This window comes from Molossus molossus, unplaced genomic scaffold (assembly GCF_014108415.1).
Source record: "Molossus molossus isolate mMolMol1 unplaced genomic scaffold, mMolMol1.p scaffold_m16_p_18, whole genome shotgun sequence".
Taxonomy (NCBI): domain Eukaryota; kingdom Metazoa; phylum Chordata; class Mammalia; order Chiroptera; family Molossidae; genus Molossus; species Molossus molossus.
In genome coordinates, this window is record NW_023425353.1 from 20,458,744 (window position 1) to 20,472,758 (window position 14,015).

Genomic DNA, 14,015 nt, shown 5'->3' on the forward strand with positions numbered 1-14,015 from the left:
GGTAGAACATACCGATCTCAGTTGGGCAGAAGAGGTGATTGCAGGGGCTGTTTGGCAGTAGGATGGCATAGTCTTGAGTAACCTGCTTTGTGCCTGTGAGCTGTTAAGTTCTGCGAGCAGAGAACAACTCAGCACAGCGGGCCCCGTTCAGCTTCTTGCACACAGATGCAGAGACTTCTACCGGGAATGTTGATCGATATAAGTAGAGAGTTAAGCTCAGCTTTTTTTTTCTGAAATGAATTCATGATTCAGGTTACAAGAGCATTGGAATTCTCTGTAGGGCATGAATCTGAAAACCAGTGTTAAGAGTATCCGTAGGAGCTAAGATATGTTTAAGGAAATAGCTTTATGAAAGAAGAAAAGTCTTCACTAATTAAATAGTACTGCTGTCTCTTTTCCTTTAGAGCCTGAGTCATAATAGAATTGATAATGAGATTAGATTTATTGGCACAAATCAAATCCAGTTATAACTGTCTTAAATTTTTTGGTAAATTGCCAGTAACTAATCATATAAAATATTGCTCAAAATAAATGCCTAGTTTAAAACATAAAAGTTTCCGATTTTATCCAAAGAATTGTATTGTCATATAGTTTGACTATATTTGCTCTGCTCTATTTTATTTATTTATTTATTTTTTATCCTCACCTGAGGACATTTTTGCATTTATCTTCAGACAGAGCGGGAGGAAGAGAGAGAGAAACATCCATGTGAGAGAGACACATGGAGTGGTTGTCACCCACATGACCCCAATTGGGGCTGGAGACCAACTGCAACCAACCACGTGCCCTTACCGGGAACCGAACCCGGGACTCTCTGGTCCGTGGGCCGATGCTCCAACTGCTGAGCCAAACTGGCCAGGGCTGCTCTGCTCTATTTTATAAAATTAACAATGCTTTGGGTTTTGTTTTGTTTTTAATTCTCACCTAAGAATATTTTTACATTTATCTTCAGACAGAGGGAGGGGGTGGGGGGAGAGAGAAACATCGATGTGAGAGCAACACATCAATTGGTTGCCACTCGCGCAACCTCAACCAGGCTCGGGGATGAACCGCAACCAAGGTATGTGCCCTTGGCTGGAATCCACCCAGGACTCTCTGGTTCGCAGGCCAGTGTTCTTAACTGCTAGCAAAACCAGCCAGGTCAATGTTTTGGATTTTTAAGGTGTTTTTTCCCCCTCTCTAAAATGATTAGAGTCTCCAAATTAGCAAAATTAGAAGTTGTGAATAGATACTTGGCAGAGTTATAAAGCCAGGCAGGCTTGTGTGGTGTGAATCATTGTTCGTTTGTTTCTACCTAGGCTACCCAGGCCAGGACTTTGACTGGGCTGACTACCTCAAACAGTGTGGTGCTGAAGCTGCTCCCCAGAGGTGCTTCCCAGAGGTGAGAAGCCATGACCCTTCATGGCTACTGCTTCTGGATTGCTTCCTGTGCTTTTTATGATGATTATTCTGAAGTCAGTCCTCTCACTCAATGCAAATAAGCATCATGTTGATTGTAATAAAATGGTCCAGGGAAAAATTCATTCACTGCAGAAGTTAATTTGTTACTTTAATTAGTATTTAAAGTATATCACTTTTTATTGGCTGAAATGTGAATTTTAAATTTTAGTTCATAACGATTTTTGGTGATTCAATAACATGAAATAATATTAAGTAGAGGAAAAATTGTAAACTTATTTAAAAATACTCTATCAAAATAATTATATTAACATAGTAATATTGTTTATCAAAATAAAACAATGCACATGGTTTACAAAAAGCTTAGAGCATAAAACAACAGTTCTCTGTCCATTTCCACAGTCTCCCTTCCTACAAATAGTCACTTCCTATTCTTCTTACCATTATTGTGATAGTTATACTTCTCATTTTCAAAATAACATGCTGTTATTTTTTGTTGTTGTTGTTGTTGTTTTTGGTATGTGCCCCTAGCGGGAACCGAACCCAGGACTTTCTGGTCCACAGGCCGATGCTCCAACCGCTGAGCCACACCGGCCAGGGCCATGCTGCTATTTTTTGAATCATTGATTGTTAACATGTCTATTGGTTCTGCATTATGGTAAATAAGCATTTAGCTATTTTACATTACCTTTCTCCTGTCTTCCCCACCTCTTTTTTTTGTTAGAGTTATATTACAACTTTAAGTTAAATCTGAATTATTTACATTACCATGTGCATTCAGATATTATTCACAGCTGAGCATTGCAGTATTTTATGAGTTTCTTTCTCCCTCCATCATTGATTTTTTACTTTTTAGAGAGTGGGAGTGCGGGGGGAGGGAGAGAGAGAGACAGAGAGAGCGAGATGTTGAGAGACACACATCGATTGGTTGCCTCCTAAACAGGCCTGGTCAGGGCAGGGCAAACATACAACCCAGTCATATGTCCCCAACTAGAATTGAATCCACGACTCTTCGGTCCACAGGCCGACGCTATAACTGCTGAGGCAAACTGGCCAGGGAAAATTTCCTTTTTTAATTTGTCCTTGTGTTTCATAGCTTAATTTTCGTTGTTTTATTGTTATTTTTCCCCACACCTTCCAGTAGCCTTTTTATAACTATTTTCACAAAGGCAATCACATCAGGAAATCTGTCATTCCCCCCCTTATGAAACAATTTTTTTGAAAGTTGGGAGAGACATGGATAATATATGCAGAAGTTTCCTTATCTGACTCTGTCAGACAGATAATTAGTGGATTAATTGAAAGTCAGATAAATCAGTGATTCATCTTTTTGATGAAACAATCTATTTTAATTTAAGATGTATAAATATGCATTCATCTGTTCATCTTTTGGTAAGGCTTTTCCTTTGAGTATAGATTGTCAGCATGTGTTTCCTCCAGTCTTTTTTTGCATAAACTATACCTAACGTAAACCATGTAATTTTCAGTAGAATGACAACTTTGGTACTTTGAAACAGTATGAATGTAAAATTCTTTTGCAACCAACCACTTCTACAGGTGTCTAAAGTCCCGCCATCAGGATGTGTAGCTTTGGCTCCATGCACCTGGTAAATGGGCCCTGAGTGAGATGATTGTGCAGAACACAAGCACGAGTGGCCGGTGCCTGGGTCGTAGTCCCATGTTTGGAGCAAAATGCGCAGCTGCCCTGTAGCATCTTTCAGTCTATTTGGTCCAGCTGAACTTGTGTATTTTCTTTCTAGTTAAAGTGCTTTGTTGTTGTTGTTGCTGTTGTTTTAGGATTGAGAGGTTAAAATACAACATATTTTTTAGCTGTGTTTTCATTTTCTCACATCCATGGCCACTCTTGATACCCAGATGTAGGAAATCTGTCATTTTCTGTTATTTTTTTTAGAGATATCCCTCCTAGCAACATCCATTTTCTCTCCCTAGACGGGTTGCTCTCTAGGCTTGCAGAGTAGGTTGGTTTTTTTTAGAATACTCACCTGAGAATATTTTTCCACTGATTTTTAGATAGAGTGGAAGGGAAGGAGGGAGAGGGAGAGAGACACACATCGATTGATTGCCTCCCACACAACCCTTACCAGGGCCCGGGATCAAACCTGCAACCCAGGTACGCGTGCCCTTTGCCTGGAATCGAACCTGAGACCTTTTGGTCTGAGGGCCAACGCTCTAACCTCTGAGCCAAACTTGCCAGGGCTTATAGTGTAGTTTTAATCCTGGAAACTGCTCTTCAGTGCTACCCGAGGAATTGACTCTCCTCCTTCTGTTTTGTGTATCATGTGGCCTCCTCGTTCTGTCTTGGTTTGCTCCCTTGTTTTGATGGAGTCTTTCTCTCAGTAGCTTCCTGAAATGTGATGCAAGGGAGGTAAATTTTTATAGGCTTTGCATGTTTGAAAATGTCTTCGTTCTACTACTTGATTGATTTGGCTCAATACGGAATTTTAGGTCAGAAGTAATTTTCCTTGAGAGTTTTAAAAACATTACTCTGTTGTTTTCTATCTTACAGTGTTGCTCTACCTTCCAGAAAAGTTGAAAGCCATTCTTATTCTCGATCTTTCACAGACGAATCTGTCTTTTATGTCCTCCCTGGAAGGGTATAGACCTCTGACCACGTTTCACAGCGATGAGCTGTGGTGTGGCCTGTCTTCATTCACATGCTGAGTTCTTAGTGAGCATTTTCTCTCTGGACATTCGTACCTCTCTGTGCTGGAAGGTTCTCTTGAATTTCTTCTTTGATGTCCTTCCATTTCTCTCTTTTTCTAGAATTTTAAAAAGTTATATGTTGGGCTTTTGGATAAGACCTCTGCTTTTCTTACTTTGTTTTCCTCCTGTTTCCTGTTGCTTAGTCTTTTTCCTTTGTGTGCTAGATTTCGTCAACTTTATCTTTCAGTCTTTTTTTTTTCAGTTGATTTTTTATTTATGCATTCATTGGTTGCTGGTTGTATGTGCCCTGACCGGAGATCAAACCTGCAACCTTGGTGTATTGGGACAGGGTTTTAACCAACTGAGTGACCCGATCAGGGCTTTCAACCCTTCTTTTGAGTTTTTAACTTTTAACATCATTGTTTTGATATCCAGAACTATTTCTGTTCTGAATGTTTGGATTTAATGCAGTAGTGTTTTACTTTAAGGTTGCAGTAATGTTACTTATCATTCAGAATATGTTAATTATCTTCGCCTTTTAGGAATCTTTCTTCTTACATGATTTGTTTTTTCCAAATTGCTTACTTTGCTTGTTTCAGTCTCTAGCTTTTATAACTTTAGATGTCTGGTAATTCTTAGTTGTTAGCTTATATTTGAGAATGGGGAACTAAAAGAAAAAGCTGATTGGAATCTCTGAGTATACTGGTGGGGCTTATCAACCTTGAACTTTCCTGTAGGGTGGGGTCTGGCTGGTCATTTGTTGGGGATACCTAATCCATATTTTTATGTGTTTCTTGGGCTTATCATGTTACCACAAGAAGTCTCTTCTGGTCCCTTCCCTACACAGTAGAGGCCAGGGCTAGATCTTTCACATTCCACTTACAAACCCCTGTTTTGGGCACTGCATGCCTGCCTTCAACAGTTCCTGTGTCCTCCTGCCCAGGAATCTTGTGTGTTGCCAACTTCTCTGGAGGATAAATTTCATCTACTGTAGGGGAGCGGGTGGGACAGTTGCCCTGAGCTATAGAGTGGAGGAGCTAATGGCATGACCTAAATTTCAACAAATCTTTTTATTTTAACGATTTCTCTTCCACCTCTATTTGCCTCGTACCTGGTGCTGCCATTTCTTAGCTTTCCTCATTGTCAGCTTAGGTTTACCTTTCTTTAATCTGCTAAGTTAGTTCTAGACCCTATTTTATAGCTTATAGAATGTTGTTGTTTCCTCTCCTGTTTATCCTAGCAGATTTATGTTTTTCAAAAAACACCTTAGTTTTAGTGAGTTGTCAGAAGGAAGAGAGAACAAATACAGAAGTTCAGTTCTATATTTTGACTCAGAAGCTGCAAATTTTTAAAACATGTATTTTACTTATTTATTTTATTTTATTTTTATTTATTTATTTATTTATTTTTTAATCCTCTCCTGAGGACATTTTTCCATTTTTTGTTCAGATAGAGTGGGAGGGAGAGAGAGGAAGAGAGAGAGAGAGAGAAACATCAATGTGAAAGGGACACATCGAGTGGCTGCCACCCGCACGACCAACCAGGGCCGGGGACAAACTGCAACCGAGGTACGTGCCCTTAGCGGGAATCGAACCCGGGTCTCTCGGGACCGCAGGCCGACACTCTAACCGCTGAGCCAAACCGGCCAGGGCTTTACTTATTTATTTTTTAGAAAAAGAGGAAGGGAGAGGGAGAGAGAGATAGGAACATCGATGAAAGAGAATATTGATTGGCCATCTCCTGCATGCCCCCCACTGTGGATTTGGCCCACAACCTGGGCATTTGCCCTAATCGGGAATTAAACTGGCAACCTCTTGGTGCATGGGTCGATGTTCAACCACTGCGCTACACCGGCCAGGTTAAAACATATATTTTAAATGACCCTTTTCCCTATTTATAAGCATTGTTTATCCTGACTCCCTTATATGAATCTCATAGCATTAGGAACCAGGCAGTTTATTGTATGATGGGGTTCTTTATGGGAGGGTCAGCAAACCAACAGTGGTGAGGAGCCAGTGGTTCAGGGCACAGAGCCTTAGGTACTTTATTTTATGGAAACCTCATAAAGACCCAGTGAGATAGGTGTTCTCAGTGTCATCTGGCATATGAGGAAACTGAGGCAAAAAGAGGTTACATAGCTTGAGCAAGGTCACAAAGGTAGCAGTAATACAGGTATGTCTGACTTCTGAGACTTCCCATAACAACGAGAAGAAAGACATTTTTCCTTATCTTTATTAAGAAACAAAACAAAGCAAAGTAAATTTATAGCCTTAAAGTATTACTCAGGATTAAATATCACTTGCAAAAGGTTTTTGTGAGTTAATACTTAGTGTGTTTTGGATTTGATTCATTTATTTTCTAGTCAATTTCTGAGCACGAATTTAAGGAGAACATGAAGCTTGAGGCAGTGAACCCTCTTCTTCCTGAGGAAGTATGTGTTGCTACCGTCACTGCTGTGCGAGGCTCCTACTTGTGGCTCCAGCTGGAGGGTAAGTGCCAGTACTCCGAGAAGCCTTCCTATGGCCCCTCTTCTTTGTCTTTTCTATTCACCCCTATAATGTGGTTTGTTAAAATTAATCAATTAGCGCCCTGGCCGGTTTGGCTCAGTGGTTAGAGTGTCCACCTGCGGTCCCGAGAGACCTGGGTTTGGTTCCCGCTAGGGGCGTGTACCTCGGTTGCAGTTTGTCCTCGGCCCTGGTTGGTCATGCGGGTAGCAGCCACTTGACGTGTCCCTTTCACGTCGATGTTTCTCTCTCTCTCTCTCTCTGTTCCTCTCCCTCCCTCCCACTCTACGTGAACAAAAAATGGAAAAATGTCCTCGGGTGAGGATAATTAAAAAAAATTAATCAATTAGCTAATTTATAATGGAAGATTTTAAGGTAAGAATTTCTTTTCTTGTTCTTAACTTTCAAATTTTAGAAAATGAATATAAGTGAAAAGCCTTAACTATAGAGTCCTTTATTTTCTTGAAGAGAAAGTGTAAGTCAAATAGCATATATTTTTATCTAACCCAAATATATAAGCATGTGTATCAACAGCTAACTTATTCAAGAGATAATATCAGTTGTCCTCATTCATTAGAGACCAAAAATATGTAAAATAAAAAGACATGTACAAAAAGTAATAGTCAACAGTTGGATGGATAGGTTTTGGAAGAAGCGCAGGGTGAGTACTCAACACTGCAGTTACTATATATGGCCTGGGTTTTTATTTTATTTGTCTGCCAAATAGACTCAGTACCTTCTGTTTGCAGTTTGTAGAATTGGCATTTGATACAAATATCAAGGGCAGTATTGAATATAGACTTTAGTTTTTAATTCCTGCTGAGCAACTTGCCTATATCACTTCCTGATTTGAATTCACTGATCTACCTCTGGCTTGTCCCCAAGTACCACAACTCATGTTCTCATTGAGAAGAACTGTCACTTTTGCTTTTGTTTTTCAATTATTTCAGGGAGTTGACTGATATTTGTCAACTGTCTGAATGATACTTCTGGTAGTTCCAGTTGCTTATTTGCTATTCCCTAACTCTAAAGGTCATCCTGTATGTTCACTACCCATTTTGGTCTTTTTACAGCTATGCATGAGAGACAGTTATCTTTTTTTTTTTTTTAATGTTTGTCATGTGAAAAAGTATGACTTCTGTGTAAAAGGAACTTATTCAAGAGACTTTATGTCTGTGTTATTGCAATAATAGAACATTGATAGTCTAGAAAGTAGTTTATGAAAAAGGGTATTCAGTGGTTTAAAACATTTTGTTTTATTTAAACAGGTTCTAAGAAGCCTATACCTGAATGTATTGTGAGTGTGGAATCCATGGATATATTTCCTTTGGGCTGGTGTGAAACCAATGGCCATCCTCTCAGCACTCCTCGTCGAGCACGAGGTACCTGTCTTTTTCTGGGTCAAGGGTTGGTTATTAAATAATCTGTTGTGTGGCTGCTACCATTTAGGATGAATCTGGACATTTCAGAGAAAAACAAAATGATGCCCTGGTTATCTGTTCCTGCATAGGAAGTTATTTATTGCAGCAAACATTATCTTACAGTTTCTGTGGGTCAGGAATCTGGGTACAACTTAGCTGGGTCCTCTGGATCCATCTTTCACAAAGCTGCACAGGTGTCAGCCAGGGTTCTAGTCATCTCAAGGCTCTACTAGGGGAAGATCTGCTGCCTAGTTGATGCAGAGGATTGTTGGCAAGAATACATTTCCTCTTGGACTATTGGACTGAGGGCCTCAGTTCCTTGCTGGCTGTTGGTGGGAGGCTTCCCTCAGTTTTTTGCCATGTGGGCCTCTTTATAGGGGAGCTCACAGCATGGCCATTGGCTTCCATCAGCCAACAAGTGAGAGAGCAAGATGGAAGCTGGAGTATTTTTGCAACTTGATAATAAAAGTGATCTACCCAAAAAGATAAAAAATAAAAGTGATCTAACCTCCCCCCCGCCCCCGTGTTTTAAAACAGCTTTATTGCAATATCATTTATATAACAAAATTTGCTCTTTCAAAGTAGAACAGGTTGTCCAGCCAGTGTGACTTAGTGGGGTGAGCATTGTTCCATGAATTGAGGTCCTGGTTCGATTCTGGTCAGGGCACATGCCCGGGTTGCAGACTCCATCCCCAGTAGGGGGTGTGCAGGAGGCAGTGATCCATGTATCTCTCTCACCTTGATGTTTCTATCTCCCTCTCCTTTCCTCTCTTTCTAAAAAAATCAATAAAATATTTATTTTTTAAAATAAAGTAGAGCAGGTCCTCATAATGTGTTTTGTTCAATGTCATTTTGTTATAACAGTGATGAGATGCCATCGGAACTTAACTCGACTGTATCAACTAACCTGTGGTAAAATTGGTTTTATTACATGTCATTTCTCTTGAAGTCACAGAACCTATTGAAGATGTTAAGTGAAGACTTACTGTGTATAATTCAGTGGTGTTTAGTATATTCACAGAGTTAGTGTTATACCACTGTCACCACAGTCAGTTTGAGAACATTTCATTATCTCAAAAGAAAACCATACTCCTTAGCAATCACCTCTTTACCTCCTGCCCTGCAACCTTAGGCTATTACTAATCTAATTTCTATCTCTATAGAACTGCCCGTCCTGGACAGTTCCTGTAAATGGAATTTTACGCTGTGGAGTCTTTTGTGACTGGCTTCTTTTACTTAGCATAATGTTTTTAGAGGTTATTCATTTTGTAGTATATAGCAATACTTAATTTGTTTATATTTCTGAGTAATCCACTGTTACAGATATACCACATTTTGTTTATCCATGCACCGGCTGATAGACATTTGGATTGTTTTCATTCTTTAGCTATTATGAATAATGCTGCTAGTGAACATTTGTGTGCAGATTTTTATGTGGACTTAGGTTTTCACTTCACTTGAGTATATATAACTGTATTTAATACTGCCAGACTATTTTCTAAAGTAGCTGCACCATTTACATCCCCACCAGCAATGTGTGAGGGTTCCACTTTCTTCATATTCTCCCCAACACTCATTTTCTGCTTGCTTTTTATAGTAGCCATTCTGGTGGGTGTGGTCTTGGTTTGCATTTTCCTAATGACTCATTATGTGGATCATCTTTTCCTATGCTTATTGGCCATTAGTATATCTTCTTTGGCAGAATTCTATTCAAGTCATTTGCCCATTTTTTTTCCTAATTCCTTACCCTAGGATATTTCCATTTATCTTCAGATAAAGTAGGAGGGAGGGAGGGGGAGGGGGAGAGGGAGAGGGAGAGGTGGGGGGAGGGAGAGAGAGAGAGAGAGAGAGAGAGAGAAACATCAATGTGAGAGAGACACATTGATTGGTTGCCTCCCGAACAACCCTGAACTTCAACCAAGGTACTTGCCTTTGACCAGGAATCGAACTGGGACCCCTCAGTCCATGGGGCGACGCTCAATCCACTGAGCCACACTGGCCGGGCTGTCCATTTTTTAATTGGGTTTTTATGTTGAGTTGTAGGATTTTGTTATATATTCTAGATATCCTTTATCAGATATATGATTTGTAAATTCTTTCTCCCATTCTGTGAGTTGCCTTTACCACTCTCGATAATGTTCTTTGATGCAGAAAACTTTTTGATTTTGATGTAGTGTAGTTTATTTTTTCTTTTGTTGTCTGTGCTTCTGTTGTCATAACCAAGAAATCATCACCAAATCCAATGTTATGAATATTTTCCCCTGTGTTTTCTTCTAAGGCTTTTATAGTTTTACCTCTGAAGTTTAGGTCTTTGATCCATTCGAGTTACTTGTTGTATGTGGTGTAAGGTAAAGATCCAACTTCATTAATGTGTATATTCCGTTTTCCCAGCACCATTTGTTAAAAAGATAGACTACTTTCCCTACTGAATGTGTTGGTACCCTTGTCAAAATCAGTTTTTCTTTTGAATACTATTCTGTCTTAGAAAATATTCATAATAGTTGATTGACCGCAGGAGCCTTGAAAATACATTTTTGGTCTTTGTTTAAAGATGTAGAAAATGTGCTTTAGTCTAGATGTTCAGACATACCAGCACTTATTTACAGTACTTGGTGGTTAACTATATACATAACCAGGTTTCAAATATGCTAATATTATCTTAATACATATGTAACTTTTCCTGTCTTTTAATTTTTCTTGACATACACATTTTTGTTTTCTTCTTACAGTACACAAACAGAGGAAAATTGCAGTGGTTCAGCCTGAAAAACAGTAAGTAATATAATAGGTATGTTTGAACAGTTGGTATTTGAAATTTAGAATATCTAGAAAAAGTAAATAACTAAGAGAGTATGTCTCCTCATATTATTTTCTCAGATGCAAGCATACTCCTTTAATTCAGCTTTTGATAGTTTACATACTTCCTCTTATAGTGTATGCATTTCCTAAAATGGCATTATATACAGAAGAGTAAATCCACTCCCAAGATGTTCCCCAAATTGAGTTTTCTTTGGCTTTTAGAGCTGGAAGGCATTTGAATAAGAGAGAAAAAGAGTCTCTATGCTAGGATTTGTTAAGGAAGAGCAAAAATTGTAAATTAGGATATTATTTGTCACAGTAAAGGAAAGCTTGAGCTAGAAGACAAGTCTAAAAGAAGAAGTCCATGAAAGGAGCACCTTTGTGTCCCATCAGGAGCTTCTCTGTAGCATATCTTCCCACACAGCTTTTGAGAAGCAACTGATTAGTGTTGCCTTAAAAATACAAGCGTTTCTGTGTATACGTGTGTGTTCTTAAACACTGGGTTTTCAGTTTTGTATTCGTTTGCTCAGGCTGCCATAACAAAATGCCACAGATTGGGTGGCTTAAACAACAAATTTATTTCTCACAGTTCTGCAGTCAGGGAACTCTGAGATCAAAGTCCCAGCCTGACTTGGTTCCTGGTCAGGGCTCTTCCTGGCTTGCAGACAGCCATCTTCTCACTGCGTCCTCACAGGGAAAGGATGGAGAGGGACGGAGGTCTTTCTCTCTTCCGCTTCTCATAAGGCCACTGGCCCTGTTGGATTAGAGCCTGACCCTTATTTACCTCCTGAAAGCCACATCTCCAAATGCATTGAGGATTAAGACTCCAGCATGGATTTTAAGAGACACAATTCAGGTTATAGCAAATTCTACATAATTATCTACATATCTGCCTTTGTGGCTCTGTGAGTAATAAGACTGACGATAGAAGTAGGAAGGCCACAGAATTCTGTTCCAGATGGAGAGGTGAGATAGCAGTGACAAAAGTCAGGCTTGGGTTTTTCCTTGACTTAGTTGTCACGACTGATTCAAGTTTTAGTCAGGAAGTATTCTAAAAAGATAAATTAGCCTTTTTCAGTGATTGCTGCAAATACAGTAATTCTCTCTCTCTCTCTCTTTTTTTAATCCTCACCCAAGGATATTTTTCCATTTACCATCAGATAGAATAGGAGGAAGGGAGGGAGGGAGGAAGAGAAGGAGAAACATCGATGTGACAGAGACATGTCGATTGGCTGCCTCCCACATGATGGGACCAGGGCCAGGGACGAACTGCAACTGAGGTACGTTCCCTTGACCGGAATCGAACCCAAGACTCACTGGTCCGTGGTCTGACGCCCTAACCACTGAGCCAAACCAGCCAGGGCATAATTCTCTTTCTTAATAATATAATTTGTCTTTAATTTTGAAACTGATGGAAGAAGAAAACAGACCCTATATTAAAAATGTTTCTGTTCTTTAACAGTTGAAAACAACAAATACTCTGCTTGCGTTTTTAGACTCCCAGAAGGAATTCTATAATTGTTCCTCACACAAATGGAAGAAAGTTTGTTTGAACATTCAGGATCGCATGTCTATAGACTGTTGGATCCTTAGGCTGTGTACACGATTTTAAAAACAATTGTCATTTTTAAAAAATATGATCAAGGAAGCACCTTCTGTTATAGATTTTGCAATCTGCCACAATTATTTTCTTCTTAGATTTGAAAGAAACTAACCCTCACACTTCACTAACTTTAAGGATTATCTTACTATTTTGTTGTGTTTTCTTGACTCAGAATACCATCCTCGAGGACTGTCCATGAGGGCCTGAAGAATCAGGAGCTGAACTCCACAGACTCAGGTATAAGTGCATGCAATCTTAGGGAAAAGAGGACCTTCAGTTTCTTTTAATGGACTATATGTAAAAATAAACAATACATTTGCTTTATACAATGTAGCTTCACGGAGGGGTCTCTTAATGGTGGTTTTAAAGAGTCATAATTGTCTAAGATGTATTTATTAATAATGATCTTTAGACTGTTATCTGTCCATTTATAATAATTGTAGCTATTATTTGTTGTCGTGTGTTTTTTTTTTAATCCTCACCCAAGGATATTTTTACATTTATCTTCAGACAGAGCGGGAGGAAGGGGAGGGGGAGAGAGAGAGAGAGACATTGATGTGAGAGAGACTCATGGGTTGGTTGCTACCCACACGACTCCAGCCAGGGCCAGAGATGAACCGCAACCAAGGTACGTGCCCTTGGCTGGAATCCAACCCAGGACTCTTTATAGTTAGATGCTCTAACTGCTGAACCAAATTGGCCAGGGCTATTTGTTGTTTTTTAAAGAATAGTTTATTGGCCCTGGCTGGTTTGGCTCAGCAGTTAGAGCATTGGCCTGCAGTCTAGAGAGACCCGGGTTTGGTTCCCGCTAAGGGCACGTACCTCAGTTGCAGTTTGTCCCCGGCCCTGGTTGGGTTATGTGGGTGGCAACCACTCGATGTGTCCCTTTCCCATCAATGTTTCTCTCTCTCTCCCTCCCTCCCACTCTATCTGAACAAAATATCGAAAAATGTCCTCTGGTGAGGATAAAAAAAAAAGAATAGTTTGATTTTTAGAGCAGAAGGGCGAGGGAGAGAGAGAAAAAACATCTATGTGAGAGCGTAACAATCATCGGCTGGCTCCTGCCCCCTATCGGGTATTGATTCCAAAACCCGGGCACATGCTCTTGACCGGGAATCGAACCAGCATCTTTTTGGTCCATGGGATGATGCCCAACCAACTGAGCCAAACTGGGCATGGCTAATTGTAGCTATTCTTTACTGATTACTTATTGGGTGCCAAGGGCTCCAGAGGTCAATATTATTATCCCTGAGTTTAGATAAAGAAATTGAGGCTTTATGGGCAGTGCTCTTACATGGGGTGATTGAGAATGGATGTTTATTCTTCCTTAAACCCTTTTTATGATATATACAGTTTGTGTATATATTTCACAATTGAAAAAATAAAGCACTGGAAAAACAGATTGTCCCAGAGGCAATACCTGATAAATGAGACAAGGATATTTTCTGAAGGCCCAAATCTTTGTTTTGTTGTTTTTTTTTAATCCTCACCCGAGGACATTTTTCCATTTTTTTGTACAGATAGAGTGGGAGGGAGAGAGAGAGAGAGAGAGAAAGAAACATTGATGTGAAAGGGACACATCGAGTGGCTGCCACCCGCACGACCCAACCAGGGCCGGGGACAAAC

At 39.8% G+C, this 14,015-nt stretch overlaps 1 protein-coding gene across 7 annotated transcripts in view; it reads left to right on the plus strand.

The window, feature by feature from the left end:
- SFMBT1 (Scm like with four mbt domains 1) overlaps positions 1-14,015 on the plus strand; it is a 145,949-nt gene that overhangs the window by 118,456 nt on the left and 13,478 nt on the right. For 5 of the 7 annotated variants that reach the window (XM_036266411.1, XM_036266418.1, XM_036266413.1 and 2 more), the window contains 5 exons: positions 1,299-1,381; positions 6,425-6,551; positions 7,835-7,948; positions 10,717-10,759; positions 12,556-12,626. In XM_036266411.1, the coding sequence (XP_036122304.1) occupies positions 1,299-1,381; positions 6,425-6,551; positions 7,835-7,948; positions 10,717-10,759; positions 12,556-12,626 (438 nt within the window). The remainder of the gene's footprint in view (positions 1-1,298; positions 1,382-6,424; positions 6,552-7,834; positions 7,949-10,716; positions 10,760-12,555; positions 12,627-14,015) is intronic. The other 2 variants (XM_036266416.1, XM_036266412.1) reach the window with 1 other exon arrangement.